Source organism: Canis lupus, chromosome 17 (assembly GCF_048164855.1).
Source record: "Canis lupus baileyi chromosome 17, mCanLup2.hap1, whole genome shotgun sequence".
NCBI lineage: Eukaryota > Metazoa > Chordata > Mammalia > Carnivora > Canidae > Canis > Canis lupus.
Genome location: NC_132854.1, coordinates 15187821 through 15215001, shown reverse-complemented (window position 1 = coordinate 15215001; position 27181 = coordinate 15187821). Strand labels below are relative to the sequence as shown.

Sequence of the window (27181 nt, the reverse complement as noted above, 5' to 3'; positions counted from 1 at the left end):
GACACAGCAGCTGCAGTTCCTTTTAAAGAGTTACATCGGACTCTTCATGTTCTGCATTTCCACGTTTTTTTTTTTTTTTTCGCTTTTGTTTTACTTCTTTGCTTTCATTCAAGTTGTGATTATGTTTTATGACTTCAGGATGGGCTCCTGCAAAGCCTTGAAAACGATTTCCCAACTCTTGCCTTTGGGCGATTTCAAACCAACTTCCTCCTGTTTTATTAAAACAAACCCTACCAAATCCAAAAAAAAAAAAGTCTACCTTCCTGCAAGTTTATGGTAACAGGTACCCCCTAGCAGGATGAAATTTAATTCAGTTATTCCCACCACCGCTTTGTTGTCCAAACCATGAACTTCCTAAATGTCTTGATTTGTTTTCTTAAACAAACTGTTCCAAGTAAGAATTTATTGACACAAAGAAACTTCTTTTCAAATCCGTGCAAGGTTGGAGCATTGAACCAGTTGCCCTAATTGAGGAAATAAGGAGTTGTAATCTTAGATTCATTCTCTTTTAGTATATGAGGTATTGTTAATATTTTGGCTTAGGTATTTTCACATTTGGGCCTTTTCCTCCTGGATTTTCTATTATTTTCAGAGTATTTAAAACCATAGACTTATTTTATCTCTAGCACTCATTCATGGCATATATTTAGTTTCTACTTTAGGATTTAAGCTTTACTTAGGTAAAATCTTTTCACCATTGTGGTTTTTTTTTTTTTAAGATTTTATTTATTTATTCATGAGAGACACACAGAGAGAGGCAGAGGGAGAAACAGGCTCCCTGCAGGAAGCCCAATGCGGGACTCAATCCCAGGACCCCGGGATCATGACCTGAGCCAAAGGCAGATGCTCAACTGCTGAGCCACCCAGGCTCCCCCCCACCATTGTGGTTATTTAGTAGTTAGAAATAAACAGCTGTCTACTGTCTGATAAATTCTCTCATTCTTGTTATCCGTCCAGTTCGGTGAACAATAGATAATTCAAGGAGTACCTTTCTAAATTATGCATTTTCCTGGGTGAAGTTCAAATGAATATCGATCTCACTGCATGACCTTGCTAAGATATTTGACTTCTTTCTTTTGTCCTTAATGAATTACGGATGTTTGTTTATTTAAGTTTCCTCCACTCATGAGATTATTTGGAGAGTGAATTGATGTTGGTAAAGAGCTCAGAGATTCTTGGATAAGGGCTTCCATGGATGTGACAGATATTAAGAACAAAACAGTTCAGTGGTTAAATATTGAGAAGTGTTAACCCTGTGCCTTCACTGTGTTTGCTTGTGGCACAGGCCGCTTCAGATCACCACAGTTGCTCTGGTGCTTTTGTGATGCTAGCATAACTTATAAATACACTTGGAGATCAAGCGTCTGGCAACTGAGATTAGTTTTTACCGACCAGCATGTGCAGTTGCAGTTCCTGCCAGTTTGCCATGCTTTCTGGTGACTCTACTTTTACCTGCCTAACCCTCTTCTCCCTCTCCTTTTCATATACTGGCTGACTCCTGCTCATCTTGCAGGGCCTGCATTCTGGGTGAGGTACCCTGCGCCCCCCCTCCACCCCGAGTTACTGGTGTCCTGCTACTGAGTTGTTCTCAGGGCACGCGCTTACTGCTCCATCTCCCAAATCAGACCAGGAGCATCTTGAGGCAGAGACCACATCTTGCTGATTGGGGAATCTCTTGTGCCTAGTCCATGCTCCATGACACTTCTAGCGAGGATGGTCAGTCAGCCAGCCGTGGTGTATCGACTCTCTGTCTGCATCTCCCTTAGAGTGGAAAAACTGAGTATGCCGGTGGAGATACGCTTAAGGGAATGGGGGCAGGAGGCAGCATACACATACTGTTTAAGAGTGAGGACCTGGATCCAGTACCTCTTGGCTGCCTGTGAATAACCCCAGCTCTGCCGGTTATTTGTTGTGAAACCATGAAGGAAGTTACTTATCTTTTCTGGCTATTGTGTTCCTCATCAGTAATATGGGGACAATAAATATTCAGCTATTTAGAACCATGCATCACACATAGTAAGGACTCAGTAAATGTTAACTATTATTTTCAAGGATATTGACCCTTACACAGAGAATGTTAATGTTGCAGCTCACTACTTTATGTCGTATATTAAGGTTAGCCATTGAGAGATGGATCCTGAAATGTTGGAGGCCTGGTAGAGATGATAACCATCATAAGATGCTTGGCTCTCAAACAGAAGGCAGATTTGAAAGGAAGCCAGCATGGGACCATTTAAAAGAAATAAGGCTTGAATAATTTTTTCTTTCTGATCACCTGGTTTTTAGCACTGAGTTAGAGATCTGCAACCACTTGAAACCGTCAAATGCATAGACGCTCTTAAGACCCTTCTCCTGAGAACCATCCTATATGCTTCTCCCCCCAACACCTGGTTTGATCCTAAAACACTTTCAGGTAGTCTGTGGAGGATTCTGAACAAAATGTGGGATACATTTTTAATTGACCCATGCTTTTTTTGCTCCAAGTTCATCTGCATATTTTTGTTTCAACACAGATAGATGTGCACACCCACTTGTGCACACATGGATTCTTGACCTGCACTCAGCAGCGCTGGCCGTGCCCTCAGGGGTCGCAAGGCAGCATCTATTGTCTTAGGAATTTCCTGTCTGGACGTACAGTCCCCTCTGGGATGTCCTCTTATGCAGACTTCACAGTTTGTGCGCAAACGAGTTACTGCACCTACTTTGAGCATTATGACTCAGCACATCATTTCTCACTTGAAATCAAAGAAAACCCCATAAGCCCCTCCAATGTCCTCATGAATGGCGCTCAAGGGCATGGACATTGCTAAACAACAGATTTGTTTTTGAATTGAACTATGTAACTTTGGGGACAGGAGATGTTTCTTTGAGGTTGTAAGTTACCTTGGCTACCAGTATATTCAGTTATACTGTGGATGTTTTTAAAAAATTTCCCTGAATACTTGGCAAGAATTAGGACTTCTGTAAAGATAACTCACTGTGTGCCTTACAGGCCCTTGGAGGGGGATTGGCGGCAGATAGGCTGAGTCAGGTTTCAGAGTTAGATCTCCCCTCGGTTCCTGGCCCTGTCCTTCCCCCTCTGAGATCTGAAGGGAGATGCAGTTGTCTGTCTGGATAAGAGAGCTAGTGCCTTCTGCTTCTCAGTGTTAAGAGGATTGAAGAATATAACACATCTAAAGCGTTCACTACAGCAGCATGACCAAGACCAATAAGTATTACCTGTTAGGAAGCTATACCGTTCGTAGAATTCTGAACGACCTGGTTGACAAATCATAACAGAAAGATAATGTATGTATGTCTATCTTAATCTGGCCACGGAAGAGCAATTTAGATTTGGCATAAAAAAAAATATCAGTCTGTATATTGAGTTTCCTAAATGTGAGAATTCTCCATGAAGTTTCCATATATCAGTGGATGCTTATTATTTAAATGACCCATCCTACTTTAGCCACCATTTGGGAAGCACCTGCTACTACTTTGTAAGCCTCCTGGGAAGCCATGGGTGTGAAATCCTATGGCATCTTGCAGGCAGTGGGAGAGAACTGTTAGCCGAGAGGTTTGTGGAAGGGCAACTAGACTGTGAGCAGGGTGGGGAGGCTCACAGGCTGGGTGGGCACTGCACAGCTCAGACTAGTAACTGGGCCCCCAGAGGAAGAGTGTGGAATAATGAGGGGGAATATGTTTGTGGACAATACCTGTAGGATACTTCTTTAATAGAAAATCTATCCATGCAGTGATATAGACCTTGGATTATATAAGCCTATGAATTGAAGAAAGTTTATTTTAGGCAGTAATCTTTAAAAGAATGGCATACCAGGGGAATTAAATTTTAAAATGTTCACATTGAGGGCAACCCCGGTGGCGCAGCAGTTTAGCACCGCCTGCAGTCCGGGGTGTGATCCTGGAGACCCGGGATCGAGTTCGGAGTCGGGCTCCTTGCATGGAGCCCGCTTCTCCCTCTGCCTGTGTCTCTGCCTGTTTCTCTCTCTCTCTGAATGAATAAATAAATAAATCTTTGAAAAAAAAAATGTTCACATTGATAATATATGGTATATTTTCTAAACTTTGAACTTGATGATAGATAGTTGTTTTCAAGTAACTGGAGTATTTATTTTGGCTATTACCACTCTTGGTTAAAATGAGTAGGACAATATGTTTAAAGAAATACTATCTTAGGGGTGCCTGGGTGGCTCAGTTGGTTAAACATATGCCTTGGTAAATGTATGCCTTCGGCTCAGGTGGTAATTGGGGGAGCTGGTCTTGGGATGGAGTCTTGCATCAGGCTTCCTGCTGTGTGGGGAGCCTGCTTCTCCATCTCCCTCTGCTGCTCCTCCTGTTTGTGCGCACGCTCTCTCTCTCTCACTCTCGTTCTCTCTGTGTCACATAAATAGAATCTGAAAAAATAAACCGTATCTTGGATGTCAAAGACCTGGCTCCTGGCTCTGTGACTTTTAGCAAGGTCACTTCACTCCCCGGGGGGTCTTAAAGAAGGTTTTTTTTTTTTGTTTTTTTTTTGTTTGTTTGTTTGTTTGTTTGCTAACCAGGTTTTGTTTTGTTTTTGGAGGTGCTGCTGCATTTTCTTTCTTCTTCTTCTTCTTCTTCTTCTTCTCCTTCTCCTTCTCCTTCTCCTTCTCCTTCTCCTTCTCCTCCTTCTCCTTCTCCTTCTCCTTCTCCTCCTCCTCCTCCTCCTCCTCCTTCTCCTCCTTCTCCTCCTTCTCCTCCTTCTCCTCCTTCTCCTCCTTCTCCTCCTTCTCCTCCTTCTCCTCCTTCTCCTCCTTCTCCTCCTTCTCCTCCTTCTCCTCCTTCTCCTCCTTCTCCTCCTTCTCCTCCTTCTCCTCCTTCTCCTCCTTCTCCTCCTTCTCCTTCTTCTCCTTCTTCTCCTTCTTTCTTCTTCTTCTCCTTCCTTTCTTTTTTCCCAGTCCTCCATGCCATGATTTTCATTGCTACACTCACCTTTTTTTGTGCCGGGTGAGAAGACAGCCTGAGGGGAATTCAGACAAAATTCCATACCCTGGAGCTCGTGAGCCACGGAGAAGGCAGTGAGCTGGGGAGAGAGAAAGCTCCCTTCTCTCTGAAATGACAACCAAAAGTACATTACACTGATTGTATCTTCTCAGATTGATAAAAACTTTTATGTAGCTAAAGTATACATAAAGGGAAGAAGGAGTGTGGTGAAGAGCTTAAGGTTCGGAATCACATTTCTGGGTTTTAAATCCTGGTTTTGCTATTTACTTAGCCGAGGTATGGGTCAAGTGAAATTTCCCTGTGCTTCAGTTTGCTCACTTGTAAAATGAGATAGCAAGACCTATCTCTCAGGATTGTGATGAAGATTGGATATAATTATGCAAAAAAAAAAATCTTGGCACACACACCAAAATCCTAGTACAGTGAGCTGACGGTAATAGTAGCTATTTTTTTTTTTTTTTTTTGGTAATAGTAGCTATTGTTGTAAACATTTACTTGAACCACATCTCTGTGGATCTGGGACTGAGCAAAAACATGCTCTTCTGATGCTGCTGTTAAATTTCATTACAATCTGGTGTCATTATTTGCTTCATATCTGACCATCCCCGCTAGACGCTGAGATCCTTGAGAGCAGAGCTGTGTCTCTCTCGTCTATCTCAAAACACATGATGAGCACAATGCCAGCTTGTCATTTCTGTGGTGGTGACCCGGGTAGGCTACACGAGCTGCCTGTGGATGGCAAATAAGTCATGACGGGCTGGGGTGCAAGGAAGAAAAAAGAGGAGGTGCAAATAAGAGATGTTCTCTAATCCATTCCCTCAGATTCCCGTGAAGATTACAGGGCTGAAGTATGAGGTCAAGTGCGAGATGATCAGAATTAAGGCCTCTGGGTGTGGTCCTAGTTCTCTAGGGCCCCAGGCACAGCCAGATGGATGAGAATGATTTCACCCAACAGTGCAGAGGATATTTTATTTTATTTTATTTTATTTTATTTTATTTTATTTATTTTATTTTTTAAAGATTTTATTTATTTATTCATGACAGACACACACACACACACACACACACACACACACACACACACACGGAGAGGGGCAGAGACACAGGCAGAGGGAGAAGCAGGCTCCATGCAGGGACCCCGACGTGGGACTCGATCCCAGGTCTCCAGGATCATACCCCAGGCTGACGGCAGCGCTAAACTGCTGGGCCACCAGGGCTGCCCGCAGAGGACATTTTAATGCCTTAGATCATTATGGTTCTTTTTTGTGGGAATTTTTAGGTGATTAATCTGTGTTTTCATTTCTCTGTATAGAGGTACAGTTTTCCCCTATTTACTAAATTTACTTTCAATTACATAAATGAGTTGAAGTCAGACAGGCAGCTTTTGATTAGTCCTATCAACCGAGCGGATTATTTGAGGTACTCTAAAAACAATGTTTTGATCCATGAACTGAAGTTCTGTCCTCACCATGACAATAGTGGATCTGTCTGGTGCTAAGCAAATTTATAGCTTTTCAGAATAATGAAAAAGATGTTGGCTATCATAACAGACCAATAAAGAGGGTGTGCTCTGAGTTGGGGAAGCTGGTCTGGCGCCAGGAGGATATTGCTAATGAAAGAAAGACCTGCAGCAGAGCATCTGAAATGTGGTGATCTTCTGAGGTTTTAAAGTTAGCTTCTTAGCGTTACCAAAAAACGAAGATTTCCAGGTAGAGACTAAGCTTCCCAGTGAGTGTCAAAAGAGGCATGCTTTGGAAGAAATTTGAGTGGATATTACATTGCTCTCTCTCAATCCCGGCTTTCAGTAATGCCAGCCAGTTTTTGCCAGATCACAGATCACAAGCACTGATGGGTGTGAAGTCAAGTCCCTGATGAGTAGGTCAGCTATATGTGTCTTTCCATAGAATGCAGAAGCAAACATCTCTGCAAGAGAAAGAACTGAGTCACAAAAGCCAGCTGTTAAAAATTACTGGTGTAGACATGGAGTCTCTTAAAGACTTCAGCTCTAAGCTGGTACTGTTTACTGTTTGTCTCTCAGAGAATACACAAGGAACTCACATGGAAATGATATTATTCTTGGAGTAGAATCTGTATTTACTGACTTAAAGAAAAATGAAAATATATTTCTTATTTTTAAATATTTTATTTATTTGACAGAGAAAAAGAGAAAGAGAGAGAGAGAGAGAGAGAGAACAAACAGGGGGAGCAGCAGAGGGACAGGGAGAAGTAGACTGCCCGCTGAGCAGGGAGCCTGACACGGGGCTCGATCCCAGGACTCTGGGATCATGATCTGAGCTGAAGGCAGATACTTCACTGACTGAGCCACCTAGGTGCCCTGAAAATATATTTAAAAACAAGAATACACAAACTCACAGTTCTTCAGGAAGTTTTAAGAGCTTAAATGAATAGAAAGATACAAGTCCTGACATTTGGCCTGCCTGAGTAATTTATTCTGATTTGTGATGACATCATATATGTGTTTGCATGCTCCTTTGAGTGAGTTTTTTAAAAATATTTTATTTATTTATTCATGATAGACATAGAGAGAGACAGAGAGGCAGAGACACAGGCAGAGGGAGAAGCAGGCTCCATGCCGGGAGCCTGACGTGGGATTCGATCCCGGGACTCCAGGATCGCACCCTGGGCCAAAGGCAGGCACTAAACCGCCGAGCCACCCAGAGATCCCCGGATTTTTACTTTCTACTAACAGTTGAGGTTTTTAAAAGATTCACTGACATTTATCACTGCAGACATCCTGACGGAAGATTGGTCTTTCAGAAATATGAGTAACACCACCAAAAAAAATGGCAGGTGACTTGAAAACCAGATGCTTAAATCCTCTGGTGTCTGAGAAAAGGAAGGAGAATGGAGCTTTGAAAGGGCAAGGAACGGGGGGTCATGGAGGGCAGGCTCGAGAGCTGTTCGGGCTAAGTGCCGGATGCCTGGCCAACCCCGTACTCCTGTTTGAGATGACTCAAGAGCCATGGCTTATGATTTTCTATCACCATCACCCTTGGTTGGCCACTATTAATAATTAGAAGCTTATTTTTTTAAAGATTTTATTTATTTATTTATTTATTTATTTATTTATTTATTTATTTATTTATTCATTCATGAGAGACACACACACAGAGAGAGGCAGAGACACAGGCAGAGGGAGAAGCAGGCTCCATGCAGAGAGCCTGACCTGAGACTGGATCCCGGGTCCCCAGGATCACACCATGGGCTGCAGGCGGCACTAAACCTCTGCGCCACCAGGCTGCCCTAGAAGCTTATTTTTAATCAACCATGGTACCCAGCACTGAATCATATTTTAGAAAGCTAAATATTTTTTTAAGAAAAATCTCAGAATGTTGCTTCAGGAGTTATTTACACTAAGACTAATACTGAGGCATAGTTTCATCAGGGAAGACAGCCTGAACTCTAGGAGGACAAAAACAGAAAAACAGAAAGTATCATTAAATAGTCATCCCATGATAATGTCCTACAAGTAGAAATGTTCAGTGTGCTCACTTTTAGCTGTGACAGCATGATGGGCATCCAGTGCCAGCTTACTACTATGGGACTTTCAGGCTTGTTTTCTTTTAAGATTTTATTTATTTTGAGAGAGAGAGAATACACACACACAAAGGGCAGAAGGGGAGGGAGAAAATCTCAAGCAGAGCCTGATGTGGCGCTCAATCTCATGACCCTGAGACCAAGACATGAGCTGAAACCAAGACTTGGCCATTCAACTGACTGCACCATCCATGCCCTAGGACTTGCAGATATTTTAAAGAGGTCAGATGCCCTGCACCTAACAACCGGGAAGTCACTTTGCTTGTTTTATATGCATGGTTGCATTCAAACATCATAAAAGGAGGGCTGATTGTAGAAATTCAGGATATCCTTCTTAGATGTATGGCATGATATTTCATGAAGGTATCTTTCATAGGACAGTGAATTTTACCCTTTTGGTCTGGTCAGCTCTTTATCAATGGTACACTTCACTCTTGAGTCCTTTTGGGCCAGTTTTTTTGTGTGTGTGTGTAGACTGAAGGTGTTTTGTACAACTTTGCAGCAATCTTCTCTTTCTACCATTGCCTCTGCTGGGAGCACTTGGGGAAATTTCTTGGTTTCCAGAACATAGTGTTCTAAGGCAGGACGAGGTGGTTACCTGTAGCTGTTCTGCTGTGGCTGTTCCTTGCTTCAACAAACCAATGGGGTTTCCCACAAAAGGCAACATAAGAGTGAGAAAAGAAGGGACCACATGAGATGAGCACTGGGTGTTATATGTTGGCAAATTGAATTTAAATAAAATATTTTTAAAAAGAAGGGACCCCAGGGCAGCATGTATCATGTGCATCACCTCTTCCCAGTTGTGCGCTCAGGCTATGAAATTGTCACTATAGGTAGATCTGGAAATGAGCGAGTAGACTGTACGTTCTTGATCTTCTGTGAATGTTGCTTCCAGATTCCACCCCGCTGGCAGTTGGGGCCACTCTTCCATTGCTGCTGTGATTCCGGTCACACCAGAGAGCCTACCCATGCCCAGCCAGGAGTTCAGCCAGTGACACGGCACAGAGAAACAGATGAGGCAGAACTTGGGACAGGCCCAGGCAGTACATGCCAGCTGCTCTCAGCAGTGTAGTATGGCCTTGAGACCTAAGCCTGCCCCTGCACCTGGTTCAGGGAACAGGCTGGGGAAGGAGCCCACTTTGGCCCTGCCTTGCCCCTTCTTACCTTCACTTCTTTTTTTCCTGTCTCAGCTCTTCTGTGGATTCTGCATGAACAAAAGAGACTCCTCCTGCTTGGACTTCATTTTATCCCCATTAGGTTGGGGGTAGTATCCATCAGTTTTTGCCTTGTGATGGAAATCTATGGGCCAAAAACTCTCGAGAATCACTTCTTTATTTAAGAAACGCTATTCTGGGGCACCTAGGTGGCTCAGTCATTTAAGCATCTGCCTTTGGCTTGGATTGTGATCTCAGGTCCTGGGATCAAGCCCCATATCAGGCTCCCTGCTCAACAGAGAGTCTGCTTCTCCCTCTGCTCCTTCCCCTGCTTGTGCTCTCTCTCACTTGCTCACTCTCTCAAATAAATAAATCTTTAAAACAAAAAAGCCTGTTGTTCATAAAAAGGATCGCCAAACATGAAAACACAGAGCCCTAACATTTTGACATACTTTTGTCATTCCTTACTTGTTTTTCTCGGTGAGTGCTCTTCCCCTAAAACCATTTCCTCTAGCCCTCCACTGTAAATGATTTTTTTTGTTGTTTACTCTAGCATTATTTGTACCTTTTGTGGGGACCTACCCAAGGTAGGGGCTGTCTTGTTGATCTTGTTCATCTTTGCATCTGCTTGAGGCATCAGCAGAGTACTGTGGCCAGCCAGATAGCTGTCGGTCACTAAATGATGTTATTTTGTATTTATTCCCCACTAGATTGTGGTGAGAAGCAAGATAACGCTGTATGTAGCACTGACTTTTTATGGGCTCTGTTGACAAGGAAAAACTTAACTTTTTCCCCTCTCCACTCTCCTGGGTTCTCAGCTAAGACCGTATAAATCAGACTGACAAAAGACAGGTTAACAAGAGAAAAACAGAGTTGGTTAACATGAGCATCATGCAGATGTGTAGGAGTACCCAATGCTCAAAAGGCTGGTTAGAACTCGGGCTTCTATGGCATCCAAATAAAAGAACAGTAAGCTCAGAGAGAAGTGACAAGACAAGGGAAAAGGATATTGAGCTTCTGGGGCAGCAAATTGTAGGAACACAGATCTGTGGGGGAACTAATGGAAGACAGGACTAGTTAGTAAAGTTTGTTACGAAGACTCCCCTGTGCCTTTTGTATGCCCCCCTGGTATACGGTTGTCTCTGGTGGTTGACTTCAGTCCTTCCTGGCAGGAGGGGTGGGGGGGGGAACATCTTTAAAGATGTGTATCCTGCTGCAGGGTGTGTGGGAAGGGCCAGAGAGCTTTTCTTGTATGTGCTTTTCTGTTGTTGCCTTCAGCTCAAAATAATCCTCATGCCCATGTGGCCTCTCTGGGGCTGGAATATTTTGCCATCCTTCAACACCTTGTATGTGATTTGCAAATCCGTGTCTATTGAACTGAATTAAGCTGAAAGCAAAAGCTACCTGCTGTTTTCTAACTGGAGTCTGCTAAATAATTTACCCTGCATAGCAGAATAAATAGATGGAAAGCTTTGTGAGCTTCAGACAGAGCCCAGAGGAAAGATACTGGCTGAGCTGGGAGGTTTGGGCTTTTCAGTTGGCTTTGCTTCCGCTTGGCCTGCGGGGATCACTTCATCTTCCTTTTAGGCAGTTGGGGAGATACAATCAAGTGATGGCTAGAAAAACACTGGATAAAGTTTAAAGCGTGATACAGATGCAAGATGCTATTACTTCCTACAAGCTCTAGTAGCAAAAGTTTATGATGAGCATCTAGTATAAACATTGGCTCACTAGTCTTAGATACTGTTTACTCCCAAATAAGTAAGCTGTAATATTTGTGTAATACTTCCTCACAGGTATGAATTAGGAGCTGCTTTGTTTATTGGATGGGCAGGAGCTTCACTCTGCATAATTGGTGGTGTCATATTCTGCTTTTCAATATCTGACAACAACAAACCCCCCAGGTATGAAAAAGAGACAGACATGACCTGTTAAAATGATTACAGGTAGGGCAAATTATAGATAGCTCACATGATTCTTAGAAATGTCAAAAAACTAGAATTGGTAAAAGGAACATATAGCAAATATATTAAATATAATACAGTGAATAGAATGTATAGTTCATTAAAGTTAATTAAAAAAAAACAGAGCTTGTCCTGCTTACGTTTCTGAGCCGTTTCTGTAAGCAGGATAGGTCTTACTGTGGGGCATATTCTTCACCTTGGCCTCATCATTTTCACATAGGCAGAAATTACCGATGAAGGTCACTATGGTCCCCTAGGGTCTGGGAAGAGGAGGTTTACGAGTAAAACTGAACTAATGAACAAGCCACGAGTTTCTTCTGCTGAGATTCACATCGACACACTGTTGAGAAATGACAGTGAGATATTTAGGGGGTGGGGGAGGAGGTGGGCGTGATAGAGGAGGAGAGAAAGCTAGCTAAAAGTAATCAGGGAGAGCCTGAAACTTAGCTGGGACAGCAGCAGGGGGAATGGTTTCTGCCTTCCATGTAAAATAGGAGCTACCAAACTGTGTTTTGCCTTGCAGGATGGGATATGCATACAATGGTGCCACATCCGTTCTGTCTTCTCGGACAAAGTATCCTGGTGCAGAAGGAGATTTTAAAACCACAAACCCTTCAAAACAGTTTGATAAAAATGCTTATGTCTGAAAAGAGCACTGCTGCAAGCTGTCTTATAAAAGTGAACTGTTCACACAATGATCCCCTCAAAGCCCTCCTCTAATCCGCACTCAAACTATTTTTAAAATATGAATTTGGAGAATTTTCTGATTGTATGGATGTAAATGTTCTAATCATTTTCTGTTGAGGCTTTCTATAAAAAATAAACAGGTTATTTACAGGATTTGTATATATTTTATACACTTATAGAACATGTATTTAGCACTGAGGGATCAAGTATTTGTTTTTTTTTTTTTTTTTGCATTTCAGTAACTTTATTGAAAGGTATAGCCCTTAGTACCAAAACATAATGGTAGTTGGTTAGGCTACCTCTGCCAACTCAGAATTAACACTGATGTCAAATTATTGAAATATGTCAGCTTTTTGGGAAAACTGAAGTTATCCATAAAACACAGTTCACAAAAGTATAAGATATATTGTGGTTCTTTGGTTTATTTTCCAGTGCACATTTACCCATAACATGTCATAAATGGGTACAGCCATTCTGGATGGACACAAGCTACTTGCTGCACTGAGTAACTGTTTACATCACTTTTAATGCCGTAGATCTCCTTACGGTCACTGACTTAAAAGAAAATCTCAAATACTACCTTAGCAACTTCATAATTATGAGGATGCCTACTGACTTTTTTAAAGACTTTCTTTGGGCACAGGAGGGGCAAGTAGTGAAAGTATATTCTCTTCCTTTAAAAATTCTAAGTTAGAAGCAATAGCAGTTTTTATAAAAACAGCCCTTAGTAAAAACTTCTGGAGTGTTAAATCAAGTTTTTGGAGCATAGTTATTTTGAATTACTAACACAATAAAAACAAAGTTTCTTGATGGGATTAGATGGAGGCAGCAAATACTGTGTAAATTTTACCATGGATGCAAACCACCAGTTTTTTAGGAAAAATATTAACAATAACTTAATATGCCAAAATAACTAGGCCTGTAGTTTTACTTTTATAAAATGCCCTCAAATTTAAGTATAATTCCCAAGTAGCAGTAAAGTCTAGATCTCGGAATTATCTATTATTTGCACTATAGGTACCAAGAAACCATTTTCATTGCCTAGAATAGTGACCCTTGTTATGCCTTAAAAGTGCATTTGTGAAATGTTGGTTTTAATCTATACCTCATAATTTAGAATTTAATTAGGTTACCACTTTTGATACCACCTAAATATAATATATTGACCCAACATAGAAAGTTGGGTCAATGTTAGAAATGAAGATTCACAGTTTACCTTCCCAGGCTTGTTATTAACATTTCACATTTATGCTCTTAGCTTTCATTTGTATGCCTCACAGATGAATTTAAATTTAATTTAATTCCACTACAGCATGTTAATTAGGTAGTTTTCCCAAATCTGAGAACATCAATGCTAATCTAGTGATGTTCTGAGGCTTCACAGCTTAAATTCATTATAACATCATGGAATCCATAGCTCAGGATTGTGGAGAAAGGCTTCAGAGAAGAGCTTTTTTGTTGCTGTAACAATCCAATTAAGGGACCATTTCAGGAATTGTTGGAAGGTGGGTTATTCTGTAGTAACTATGCTTCAATTGCCGTGCAGTACGTCCAGAAACAATCCATTTCAACTTCTGAACATTTGGTTTGGAACACTTGTTTGATGAATATTCAGTTAAACACTTGGATACAAGTTCTTGCCAGAAGGTCAAATCTCTGCCATTTATCTTGGAATGTGTCTGAAGACATTCTATTCCTTCAGTTAACTCTACAAACTTCTGTGCTTGGATCTCCAGTGCAATGATAGACAATGCCAACACAGAAGGCTTTGCTTTAGAAAATATGATCCTGCAGTGGCATGCCTTAAGTTGAGCTTCTAGTCTTTCAAAATTAAGGCTATTCTTCCTTTCAATTGGTAAGTTCTCTTGAATAAGTGAGTAGTAGAGTTGCAGAAATTGAAAGGCAGTAGTAGCTTTGACTTTCCAACACACTTTCTCCAATACAATCTTTTCCATTCTCATCAAGTCTGAAACCGTGAACCTATACTGGCTTATTCGGATCAAGTCAGTTGCCAATGGTACATTCCTTTCCTCTTCTATTGATTTAACAGCCAAATAGAAGCAGCTCAGCCCAACACAGCCAAGGTGCTTGGGCTGTACCTTCATTTTGGACAGGAATCTGTCCAGTAAATTCACAGCTAGAGAAAATGTCTCCGTGTCAAAGCCAAAGAACTGAGTTAGACTAAGAAGATCTTTTACTTCAAAGTCCCTTAGTCTTGCAGTCATTCTGAGGCCATTATCGTGTGCAGATTCAATTAGTCTCAAGCCGCAGACCTTTGGCTGACATCTGGACTCCTGTTCCAATAGGGCATTCAGCTGGTGTAGCAGTTTCTGAGATTCAGTTGTTGTCAGTACTTCTATCATCTTGACCGCGACTGCGGCTCCTCAGCCGTGACTACCCTCCCCGGGCCTGCTCTCACCTCACCCCGCGATAACAGATCCGATAGGCCCACGAGGCGAGGGGACTCGCGGGTAAGAGGGGAGAGGCCCGGGGAGGGGGAGCCGTCCTGGGCGGAGGTCTCCGCAGCGCCGCCCGGACGACACTGCCCACCACAGGGTCAGCTCGGAGCCCAAGTATTTGTAACATAGCCTCTCCTTAATCGTTCAGACATGGCATTCTTTGTCCTCATTCCTTGTTTCTTTTCCTATATTAAACAGAAGGTGTGTAAGGAGTGTGTCTTGTGAATGGTGGGAGGGCAGTCTGAGACAGTTCTCAAAGGATGTTTGAGTTGAATGGACAGGTTACTGGTTGTGTAGTGATGACTCCTGCTTTTTTTTTTTTTTTTTTAAGATTTTTATTTATTTATTCATGAGAAAGAGAGAGGCAGAGACACAAACAGAGGGAGAAGCAGGCTCCATGCAGGGAGCCTGACGTGGGACTCGATCCTAGGTCTCCAGGATCAGGCCCTGGGCTGAAGGCGGCACCAAACCGCTGAGCCACCCAGGGATCCCGGACCCCTGCTTTCTGACCCCTGTTTGTCACCCAGTGTGATTCTCAGTGAACCGCTCAAGGAAAGGCTAATGGGGCTGAGACATCAATGCCCATTGCCTGGCATATCCACCTTAAAGAGCTGATTAGGCTTCTCTGATACAGAAAGCTGGAATACTGGGCTGGAATGTCAGCATGAGCCCAGCTAGAGATGCTGGTCATGGCTGAAGTTGTAGCCAACTGAGGAAGGTCCCAGAGCCTGTATGGCACCTGCCTGGCTCAGAACCGATGGGCAAGTTCTGGTGCGTCTCTGGGGGCCCTGTGTGTACAACCAGGCTGGATAATGGAGAGACTGACCATTTTTCAAGGTACTTGAATTGAACATAGCCATGCAAGACTTAAAAGGGAAAAATATTATTTGGAGATGTTCAATGGGAAGAGGAAATGAACAAGTTTGTTACTAAAAAAATTATATATGTGAATATATAATATGTAAGATCTATAAAAATCTATATAAATATGAAATAGTAAATATAAGAATATAAAAGTATATAATACAATATATATAATATATAATATATCTTCTAGGGACACAAATGAACTGAAAGCCACAAGGAAGTTTAGATGCCCTGTGTGGGGGCAGGATTTTATGAGTATGTGTTTAAAACCAAGTGTTTTCAGAGCTGCACCGGTGAAGGTGATGTTCAGGTTGTACTGACGTGTTCTAGCTCCTGAAGAATTTAGTGGGAGGACAGGGTGAAAGGACAGGAAAGCTCTGTCAGGACCACAAACATGTTAGCTGTGCATCAGTGAGGGGAAATATAAGGTCCAAACAAAATCGAAACAACCACATCCCTAAGAACAGTGCCGTAGGACTAAAGAAATGAGTTAGAGGAGTGACCTTTGTGACACAGATATGCCAACTTAATTTCTATACTGGGTCTGCTTAGCAGAAGCTCATCCCATTTCTCCTTCCATCAAGTGTGAAGACCAGGGGGCAGACACGGAGCTTGGAATGGAGACCCAGATAACACTTGGTCTTGCACTTTCTAGTTGTATGCCCCCTTGGCAAGTTACTTCCTAATTCTACATTTTCCACATCTTCAGGATGAGGATTATGATAATCACCGTGTCCCAAAGTTGTTCTGATGAATGAATGATGCATGCTACAAAAGCAAAACAGACCCAAGTAGCTCAATAAACATCTGTTGGAAAAGTACCTGAGGGAGTGCAGTGTGGCCGGGTGCCTTCTTAGGCTCAGAGTGGCTTGGGTGTGTTGCTTATCCCTGTCCTACTACATGAAAATTTGATTTGGCGTTTATTCGGGCTCTTATGTAGAACATGAGTACGTTCAGGATGTCGTGTGGCACAGCTAACAGGGCAAACCTAACCCACCAACAAGGTCAGCGTAGCTCAGAACTCATCCTTAATAACTCAACCGCAGTCACAATGATGTAATGGAGGGCTTTACTTGAAAGAGATCCAGAACCCAACAGACCATTAGTTAAAATGTTGCTTTGGAGGGGGAACAATACAGATAGTACCACAAAGTATAGAAAAATGTGGAAAACCAGTTTATATGAACTTTCTGACCACTGACAACTGTTAAGAACAGAACTAATTAGTTTTGAGGTACTTTATAATAATGGGTTGGGCATTCAAAAAAAAAAAACCAACCTACATACACATAGGAATTCAGCAATGTTCTTTTCTATTCATGTTCTGATAAATTAATTGACATTGAAAACAGCTACATTTTATTCGTAAAATATCCAAGGTAAGGATTATACTGCAGAAATGGTAAAGTTCTAAAATAATTGTTTGATAACAACATGCTTAACAGCTCAAAGCTGCATGTGGTATACGTATTTCTGGAAAATGTATTTAATGTGGGCCTATTTTTAAATTTAATATGGGCTATATTTTTATAATTCTAAGTTTACTTCTATATGAAAAATAACCAAGCTACTGTGAAAATTTCACTGATTCCACTATTTCACTTGTAAGTGTACTAACAGAATTTTGTAATAAAACACTTGCAGTGTGATAATGGACATAAGAAATATATATATATAAAAAAAAGTTTTAATTCAAACCAAAACCTGTAAGTTTTAAAAAAATTCACTTAAAAACTACTTGAAAAAATACACTTAAACACTAGAGTACCGTTCTGAAGAAAACACTTTTTATGACTTCAATGACACATTACTTTTAAGCAGCAGAAGTCTTAAATGACTCTCTATGCTTCAAAATACTGTGGAAAGTTTTTGTTTTTCAGGACTGAATTAGGTGCTGTTCAAGAGACCCTGGTTCTTTGAGTCAGCTTCCTTGTTATTGGGGGAAATGCTGTAAGGCAGGAGTGCTCGGATCTTGTGGGCAGATGACGAATCCTGTTGGTGTCGGGACCCTCTGACTCCCAGGCTCTGGTTGTTACACATCTGAAGAGTCACTCCAATCCGTCACAGTTACTAGGCTGCTTTTCAGTGTGCTGGATTCATCTTGAAGACCTGTGGAGGGAGAAAGACATGGAGGAAGGGGAGCCTCAATGATCAGACCGGCCTAGAAGAATCCGTCCTCTGTCCCTCTGTGTCTGGTCTGCGGGCTAGTCCACACAACCCAGCTCCCGCAGGCTGTGGAGGAGGCTCCAGTGCAATCTGACCATGAAACAGCCACACAACCAGAATACCCTCATGGGACCCTTGTCCAGAGGCTTCCACTCAGCATCTCTCCTTCCCTGGTTCAGCACCTGGATAGGATCCTTAGCTGTGCTAATAGGACGTTTTGTTGTTGTTACTGACTCTGAGTGACAGGTGTAAAGAAAGGAGAATGAAATTGTAAGAAGCCCAGTGGAAATGAAATGGTAAATACAGATCTTCCCAGGGTAGATGAGCTTCAGTATGAAGTTCGTTAAGAAGGATCTTGAGTCCCTAAACCGTACCACGTGGAGACTTCTACTTGAATTCTGCCTCTAGACTGGTTTTCTTTGAAGGGGCATGAGTTCAGGGCCAGGGGAGAAGAGGAAGGAAAGGTATTCCGAGCGTCCTCTTGGCCCTGTGTACCGACGGTCACTACTGTGCACAGCCTGGTAGGTTCTGTCGGAAAAACACTTCAGACAGCACAGATAACCTAGCGATGGGCACAGCGTGGAAGTAAAGGCACGACTCATGTCCTGCAGGGAAGGAAAGACACAGCAGTGGCTCATCTTACAAAGTGAAGGGGCAAGAGATCCTGCTAAAAATGGAAGAGACAGATGGAGAGGTTTGCACGTATTCATTTAAAGCTACAGATCGGGGACACCTGGGTGGCTCAGTGGTTGAGCATCTGCCTTCGGCTCAGGTCGTGATCCCGGGGTTCTGGGATTGAGTCCTACATCGGGCTCCTGCAGGGAGCCTGCTTCTCTCTCTGCCTCTGTCTCTGCCTCTCTCTCTATGTCTCTCAAGAATAAATAAAATCTTAAAAAATCATTATTTCATAATTTAAAAAATTAAATATATTGAGAGTTAAGTCACTGGACTTAGCCAGACCCTAGGACTCATCCAGGAACGGTATCAACTCTTGGTTTCATTTGTAATTCATCCCACTAGCAGCAATGTGGCAAGAGAAATCTTTCTTCCAAGGAAATAAAGGAAAACATTTAATAGTGTAAACAGATTAATACAGGAAGACTGCCAGAAGAACGGCCCCATTCAGCTGTAGGATCAAAAATTTTAATTTCTGCAAGGCAGCTGCATGAAGAAAATATTTGTATGGACATTTTCAAAACCAATGTGAAAATATAAAGACTAAAGATTAGGTCCAAATTAAATATGTACACAGATTAAAGGACTTTAAAAAGGAATAAATGTGCACAAAGCACACAATATAACAAGTATGCTTTGTGCAAACATCAAGATATTTGTTATACCAACAGTGTTTCTGCTTGATGATATTTTAACATAGCTTAATTAGATAGTTATAAAGATGAAACAAATAACTGGAAAATGGACTGAGCTTCAAGACACTAAAGCAGCAAACCTTCTCCCTTTGGCCCCTTCAGATTAGGTGCACCCCAGGCATTTGGCACTTGAGTAGAATTTGACTCATTCTTCACAGGTAGAGGTTCCTTCTGTTCTTGCCCAGTTTTTTTCCCCAGAGATTTATCTTCTTCCAAGGATGATATGTCCCAGTCATCATCATCCACATCTGCACACTGAAAGAAATACATGGAGAATAAGGAGTGCTTTTCTTTTTCTATCTTTTCTTTTCTTTCTTTCTGATTTTATTTATTCATGAGAGACACAGAGAGAGAGGCAGAGACATAGGCAGAGGGAGAAGCAGGCTCCCTGTGGGGACCCTGGGATCATGACCTGAGCCAAAGGCAGATGCTCAACCACTAAGCCACCCAGGTGCCCCTGTAATGAGTGTTTCTTAAAAATGCAGCACATGTTAGTGCCCCTTGGTCATTTTTTGGCTAGACTGAGCTGCTGACACTAATTTGAAGTTGGGGAATCTCAGAGGATCCCCATCTGGTAATTTCTAGAGAGCAAGGAAACAAATTTGGAAAGCTGTGTGTGTTTTTTTTATAAGATTTTATTTACTTATTCATGAGACACACAGAGAGGGAGAGGCAGAGACATAGGCAGAGGGAGAAGCAGGCTCCAAGCAGGCAGCCTGACGTGGAACTCAATCCTGGGTCTCCACCCAGGCTGTGCGAAAGCTGTGTTTTCTTTTTTTTTTTTTTTTTTTTAACTTTTTAAACAAGTCTGTTTAAAAAGCTGTGTTTTTAAAGCAGGCGGAACCACCTCTTTTATTAGTTTCTTGCCATGGGGATGTACAGGTTTCCTACCTACTCCACCAGCCATAAATTTAGAAAATCCCAGAAACAGGGTGCTCCCCAAGTAGGAGTGAGGCTGGGTTTGAGGCTCTGACCTATGGGATGATCTGACATTGAACTGCAGGGTGACATCCCACAAGGGCCTATCTGAAAGTAGCACACATTTCTACCTCGCCCTTTCTAAGGAAGACACATTAGCTTTCTCTTGAATGATGATGACTTCCTGTCATTTTTGGCTTGTACAACACTGATGGCACTAACTAATGAAAGCAGGACATAATGCTTTGGACTTACCAATAAACAAAAGTTAAATCTTAGGGGCACCTGGGTGGCTCAGTGGTTGAGCGTCTGTCTGCCTTTGGCTCAGGTTGTGGTCCCAGGATCCTGGGATCAAGTCCCCACATCAGGATCCCCACAGGGAGCCTGCTTCTCCCTCTGCCTATGTCTCTGCCTCTCTCTCTCTCTGTGTCTCTTGTGAATAAATAAATAAAATCTTTAAAAAAAGAAAAGTTAAATCTCAGAAACTAGTGACTATGACTCAAAGACCCCATCAATGCAGATGAGCTGCCCCCAGAAATACAACAGGATCTCTCCCTCCATGGAAACCCTTCTGATATCTTGGGGGTTGGAACCGCTCATAATGTGTCAGGACCTCTCCTCCACTCAGGGAGGAGAGCTCAGGCTCCGCCCTCATGTCTGATGGATTTCTCCACCAACTCTAGCGCCTAAGTGAGGCTAAGCACTGAAAAGTCCCTATTCTACTGCCAGGTCATGTGGCAGACCCGGATCTGAGGCCCCAGGTTCTAGCCAGTCACAGGTTTCTTTGTGCAAGCTACCTAATACTTATACCTGTCAAGCCAGACATGTGACAGGAGTTTGAAAACCTGTAAAACTGGGTAAGCACAGGGTGCCTTCTTGCCCATTATCATTTCAGTATCTTTGATTCCCTATGGCATGGAAAGAAATGCAGTAACACTGCAAACTAGATACAGTACAAATCTCAACTGCTGCTATACTAAATAATTATATTTGTTTTACATTTCACTACAAGAAGGGCAATTATGGAATATTTGTTAAAAGATGAATTTCTTGGTGCATATTTAGCAAACAAAAATGATTTCACCTTTAGTTCTTCTTTTAATTCTTTTTTGATGAACGCCTCGGCAACATTAATCCCTCCAACTGGCTTATTTACATTTCTGTGATTTGAGACCGTCTTTTCAACTTTTTCAGTTAGTGTTTTAATGGAGGTTCCTATGTGACCAACAGAAAAGAGGTACAGTTCTAAAAAAAAAAAATCATTATCTTTCTTTGATTCTAAAATAACCGAACAAGCCACTTTGAAAGAGTCTGAACTTTGCAAATAATCATGTTTATTAAATTAAAATCAACTGATGTATTTTGGTGGTTGAAAAAAGTTACATTAATACATGTAATAATTTCTTTTAGAAAAAAATCATGATCCCCTACACTAGAAGCAATAAAATGTTCATTTTAAATCAAAGAAGGATGGTCTCACTCAAGCGATGATCAGAAACTTTAATTTCAATGAGGTAGTCTGTATGAGTGGAATATTCCTGTGGGTATTTTCAAAAGCAATATTTTAAAATTAGTTATATCTTACAGATTAAATAGGTGAATATAAATTGTATATAATAAATTAATTATATCAGATATGTTTAAAATATGTAATTTTTCAACTTTATCAAACAGAATTTTTTTTTTTTTAAGAAATGACCCTTAACTCCAACTTCCCCTTTGGCAAATTATTGACAGTGCATCACTTGGATCTTATGTTCCTTTAGAATTGCCCCATCTCCCAAGGCAGCACAGAGTGTGAGAACAGCCAGCCGTTCCTTGTGTGTGGGTTGAACTGTGTCCCTCCACATTCAAGTGATGATGTCCTCACCCCCAGGTATTTTGGAATGTGGCCTTCTTTGGAGATAAGGCCTTTAAAATTATAATTAAAATAATTAATTAAAGTGAGTTCATTAGGGTGGTCCCTAATCCAGTATGACTGATGTCCTTATAAAAATGGGAAATTTGGACACAGATGCACGAACAGGGGGAGGGGGATGTAATGAGACATAGGGAGCAGATGGTCATCTCCAAGCCAAGGACAGAGGCTTAGACTAGATCTTTCCCTCCTGACCCTCACAAAGAACCAACCTTGTCACCCTTGATTTTGGCCTTGTAGCTTCTGGAATGGAGACAAATTTCTGTTTTATGCCACAAGGCTTGTAGGACTTTGGTCCAACAGCCCTAGGAAATGAATACACATAGGCATTCCCAACTCTTTCCTCTCCTTCCACTTGAGCATCAATACTGGCTAAGCCCTGTGTGTGTGTCTTCCTTAGGCAGCAGTGGTGGTTGGGTTAGCCCCATCCTCTCCCTGAGTGCTTTCCCAGCTCCTGCTCCCAAGGCTTGATGCTCCAGTTGGGAACCACTGTCCTGAACAAAATTTCCAGAAAGATTCTCGATAACCAGAGCTCACCTGTGGGCTTGAGAGAAATATCAGAATCCTCAATTTCACTTCCCTCGGTCCAGTCAGTATCACTTTTGACAATGTTCTTTCCAAAGCCACTCTTGTTGCTTTTGGAGGACTGCACCGGAAGTAGGTCTGGGGATGCGCATGCCTGGAGGAAGTCATCTGCGTCCAATTCTTCCTCTGAACTGAATGGAGGGGTCCTAAACAAATGAAAACCCAAGCAGGGGCCCCGTTTTTGCATTTCAGGATTTGGGGAAAAGAAATCTTTTCTGCAATCCAACGATTCCATCTTTTAAAATAGTATCATTACATATAATAGCACTGCACTTTACAAAGTGCTTTTACCTACACATCGCATTTGCTTCATCACATGACTTAGCATCCCATTTTAAAGTGGGTGGGGGAACGGGCCAGATGGGGGATGGGCACTCAGGAGGGCACTTGTTGGGATGAGCACTGGGTGTTGTATGGAAGTGATGAATCACTAAATTCTACTCCTGAAACCAATATTGTGCTGTTAAGTAACTAGAATTTAAATAAAAAGTAAAAAAAAAAAAAAAAATTAAAGTCAATTGTCTAGGCAGAATGCACATAAGGCTGACAGTAGCATGTGCACTTGGAAATTGTTGCATGAGTGCTTTTTTTTTTCCCACAATTAAAAAAGAAGAATTTAAAAGAATGAAAAATAAAGTGAGATAGAAGTTCAGAGCAGTGTACATTCATTTAAGAATATTCTTTGAGCACTTAAATTCCAGACTTAATTATACTACATCCCATGAAATAAGGCTCTTCCTATGAGGTTATGTACACAAAAAGTGCTTTTGAAAGATAAATCGTTTATTGTCTCCAGTATATTTTATTTATACTGTCTCCACTATATATCACAATGCCTCAAGAAGAGATACTTATAGCATTAATGTCTCCAGAAAAAGTCAATGATGAAATTCAGTTATAATAAAATGAGTTTCACTTATAATTAATAACAATAATATACCTATAATGTATTAAGTCCCTATTAAGTGCCACGCCCTGAGGCCAAGCTCTTTCCTTTTTAAACATACAGCTTTTTATTTTTATCTATTTTACATTTTTTTAAAAGTAGACTCCATGCCCAATGTGGGGCTTGAATGCACAACCCTGAGATCCAGAGTCGTGTGCTCCACCAACTGAGCCAGCCAGGTGCCCCAGGTGCCCCTTTTCATATATTCTTTTTTTTTTACCCTTTTCATATATTCTTAATTTGTACAACCGTCCTGTGAAAAAGGCAGCATTGTCCCATTGAACAGATAAGAAAACATGCTTTAGCAGGTAAGCAACTGAATCAGTGGCATACTGTTTATGACTGACTAGGATTCTTAGTATCCTAAGAAGGCCTAAGACGTAAGGTCTAGGGCCATTATCAACTTCTACAAGGACTGAGATACTACAATATCATCTGACTACACTATCAGGGACCCAGCCACTGAAAGACAACATCATTCATTTAATTTACTGTGCTTATTGAAAATTACGGGACCCTAAAGTGAATGATGGAAAGGATGCTGGGTGGTCCCACTTCTTAGTGGGGGCCACAAGATGATAAGTGCTTTGACTTACATAAAATCTGATAAAGAAACAAAGACATGTCACAAAGGAGTAACAAATTAATTATGATGTTTAATAAGTAGGGCTTTATTTTATTTATTTATTTTTTTAAGTAGGGCTTTAGTTAATTGTGGTACACATACTAATTTACAATAAAACGAATGTTCAGTGGAAATAACTTTTTAAATGCCCTCTCCCCACTCCCAAGTACTCACGTAATAGTTGAAGATTTTCTGGGAAAATGATCTTCAACGATATTTTTCTTAATTCTAAAAAACAACAGAAAGCCGTTTCTAAACAGCATGGGTGAATAATGTAATTTAATATAAATTTCTATGGAATTGGGGAGTCTTGCTTTTGAACACACGCTAAAGCAGACGAACAGCAACAAGTGTGTTGGTACCAGTAACGGGCTGGCAGGGACTGTAAGCATGACTCTCTGCTGGGGCAAACACTGTTGTGAGTTAAATGTCTGTGTCCCCCTAAAATCTACACACTGAAGCCCTAACCCCCAAGGTGATGCTCTCTGGAGGCTGGGCCTTTGGGAGGTGATTACGTTTGTTTGAGGTCATGAGGGTGGCACTCCCATAAAGGGATTAGTGTCCTTTTAAGAAGAGGAAGACGGATCAGACCTCTCTCTCCCTGCCGTGGGGGACACAATGAGAAGGTGGCCATCTGCAAGCCTAGAAAGCAAGCTGCCACCAGAACCTGACCTTACTACACGTTGATTTCAGACTTCCAATCTCCAGAAGTGTGAGAAAACACATTTCTGTTGTTTAAGCCACTTGGTCTGTGGTATTTTGTTATGGCCACCCAAGCTGACTAGGATAAACATTAATACAGACATGTTAGGATTGAATCTACTTACTTTGGAGCAGACGTCCTATCAGTAAAGACAGGTCTTTGTCTAATCAGTGGTCTGCTTCGGGGCGGAAGCTGTTTCGCCTTTGGTATCTCTCCAGTTGAAAGGGTATCCATTTGAGAAGCACTGCACTTATCTGGAATAGTAGTGTCATAAATGAGTCTCCATGGCCTTTATGATCAGTGAGTGAAAAGCACAAGAAAATACTACAATACTGTCTTCACTGACAGTTGAAGCCAAAAGCCCATCTCTTGGGTCTAGAGTCCACACTATAGGCATTTTTAAAAATAAAAATAAAATCCAAGACCAACAAATGATGACTCCAACAGTATTAGACTTGCCAATCAAGTAGTCTGAGAACCATTTAAAACTATGAAAGCTGATAGGATGTCATTCCTATGCACAGAAATGAAATGGCAGTCGGTAACAGGCTTACCCAAGGACAGTAAGGTTCTCTCTTCAATTTTACAGCTGACCTCATGTTCAAGGAATTCTCGAATTTGCTGAATATTGGGTATATGTCTTTCTTGTTCATGTCTTGCTGATTCTACCATTCTTAGCACCCTACCGAAGTGATCACTTGGAATACCACGTATATCCTGAAGAAATCAAATGTTAAACTAATTATCCTGGGGTGGTCTTCATTTCATGAACGTTTGTCAGCATAAACTGTACCAAGCTTTTGTCTCTAATTGCTGCATGTGAGGTAAGGGACACCCCAACATAGAACACAGGATCTGGCCTCAAAAGGAGCTCCCAGCGCAGTGGGACAGAGGGTGTGTGTGTGTGTGTGTGTGTGTGTGAGAGAGAGAGAGAGAGAGAGAGAGGGGGGGGGGGGGGAGAGTGTTCATGACTGGTTAGTGGTACCAGGCTGTGAGTGCCCAGGACCCAATGCACAGAGGGGTGTGTATACGTGTGTGTGTGTGTGTGTATACTAATCAACAATGCAAAGTGGGCCATCAGGATAGAATGAGTCATAAGGACAGAACACACATCCCTTCTCTTCTCTGATCCTTTCCTACTAAGAAAACAAAATACAACACAGCCAGCAAATGTTCCTGAAATGAACGAGCTTACCGCATTAATCCCCAAAGTTTCCAGTTTCTCTAGCAAACTCTGCTCCAGGACTCTCCTTATCTCCTTGGTGAGGCAGGGGTTACTCTTCAAAGCTTTCCTTAAATGGATCTTGTTATTTAATTTCTGTTCAGTCTCCCTTCCTGAAATAAGGTTTATGAAGTATGTTATAAAAGTTAAATACATAAAGTCTCTCAGCAGAAACTGGCAAAACACCACTTTAAAGCAGCAAGCAAGCATTTTGTAATGTGTTAAAGTTTTTGGACTCTGACCATTCGGCACAATATATAATGCTAGAGTATCACAACTTTTAAAACTGTCTTAAGTTGGCTTCAAAACTTCGGCGCCTTTAAAGACTCTTTCTTGACCACTTAACCAAATTATTACCAGGTAAAATAATGCAAGAGAAATGCCTGTATAGAAGCACAGTAGATAAAACAAATTCCTTAGAAATTCAGTGGCTCAACCTAAAATTATTTTACTACTTCCTGAAGAATTCCTTTCCTAAATTGTTAGAATTTATGTATAATTTTTTGAAGAAGCCCATGTATATATATATTTTAGAGATTTTATTTATTTATTCATGAGAGACACACAGAGAGAGACAGAGACGTAGGCAGAGGGAGAAGCAGGCTCTCTGCGAGGAACCTGATGCCAGACTCAAGCCCAGGACCCTGGGATCATGACCTGAGCCCAAGGCAGATGCTCAATCACTGAGCCACCCAGGTGTCCCAGGAGCCCGATGTATATCAAATAGTTAGGCCTTTATTTAATAAATTCAGTAGTTTATATAAAATTTCAAAATGTGAAATTATCCCTCCCAAAATATTTACCAAAGTGAAAATGAGGTTAACAAGAGTCTTAGGAAAAGTATATTCTGTTTAAAACAATCTATAATTAAGGGCAAAGAAAAAATAATTGGTCAGATTCTCCTAACTTTTCTTTCCTTGTTCCTCTTTCATTCCCCCCCTATAAAATGTTGCGTTCAAGAGCGTTTGGAGAAGGGGTGTGGCTACATGACCCTGAAGGATGGAGTCTTAGGTCAAAGCAGAGGGAGGGCTTGATGTAAGAGGCTCCCTACTGGGCTGTTCAGACCCTTCGTGA

The 27181-nt window shown here is 41.5% G+C and overlaps 3 protein-coding genes across 11 annotated transcripts in view; 1 reads left to right on the top strand and 2 right to left on the bottom strand.

The window, feature by feature from the left end:
* CLDN10 (claudin 10) overlaps positions 1–12481 on the top strand; it is a 125618-nt gene extending 113137 nt beyond the window's left edge. For all 3 annotated transcript variants that reach the window (XM_072782614.1, XM_072782613.1, XM_072782612.1), the window contains exons 4-5: positions 11474–11581; positions 12165–12481. In XM_072782614.1, the coding sequence (XP_072638715.1) occupies positions 11474–11581; positions 12165–12288 (232 nt within the window). In that variant the 3' untranslated portion in view covers positions 12289–12481. The remainder of the gene's footprint in view (positions 1–11473; positions 11582–12164) is intronic.
* Positions 12482–12537: 56 nt separating this feature from the next.
* On the bottom strand, positions 12538–14898 carry LOC140607929 (cyclin-G1). The gene has a single exon (XM_072782611.1). It carries the CDS (start codon positions 14689–14691, stop codon positions 13804–13806), a length of 888 nt encoding a protein of 295 aa, XP_072638712.1. The 5' UTR covers positions 14692–14898; the 3' UTR covers positions 12538–13803.
* A 1808-nt stretch (positions 14899–16706) lies between these two features.
* Positions 16707–27181, bottom strand: part of DZIP1 (DAZ interacting zinc finger protein 1) — a 55037-nt gene continuing 44562 nt past the window's right edge. For 5 of the 7 annotated variants that reach the window (XM_072782610.1, XM_072782604.1, XM_072782609.1 and 2 more), the window contains 8 exons: positions 26081–26220; positions 25440–25602; positions 25010–25139; positions 24357–24410; positions 22564–22757; positions 21193–21353; positions 19271–19445; positions 16707–17763 (listed from right to left, as the gene is read on the bottom strand). In XM_072782610.1, coding sequence (XP_072638711.1) covers positions 17687–17763; positions 19271–19445; positions 21193–21353; positions 22564–22757; positions 24357–24410; positions 25010–25139; positions 25440–25602; positions 26081–26220 — 1094 coding nt within the window. In that variant the 3' untranslated portion in view covers positions 16707–17686. The remainder of the gene's footprint in view (positions 17764–19270; positions 19446–21192; positions 21354–22563; positions 22758–24356; positions 24411–25009; positions 25140–25439; positions 25603–26080; positions 26221–27181) is intronic. The other 2 variants (XM_072782606.1, XM_072782608.1) reach the window with 1 other exon arrangement.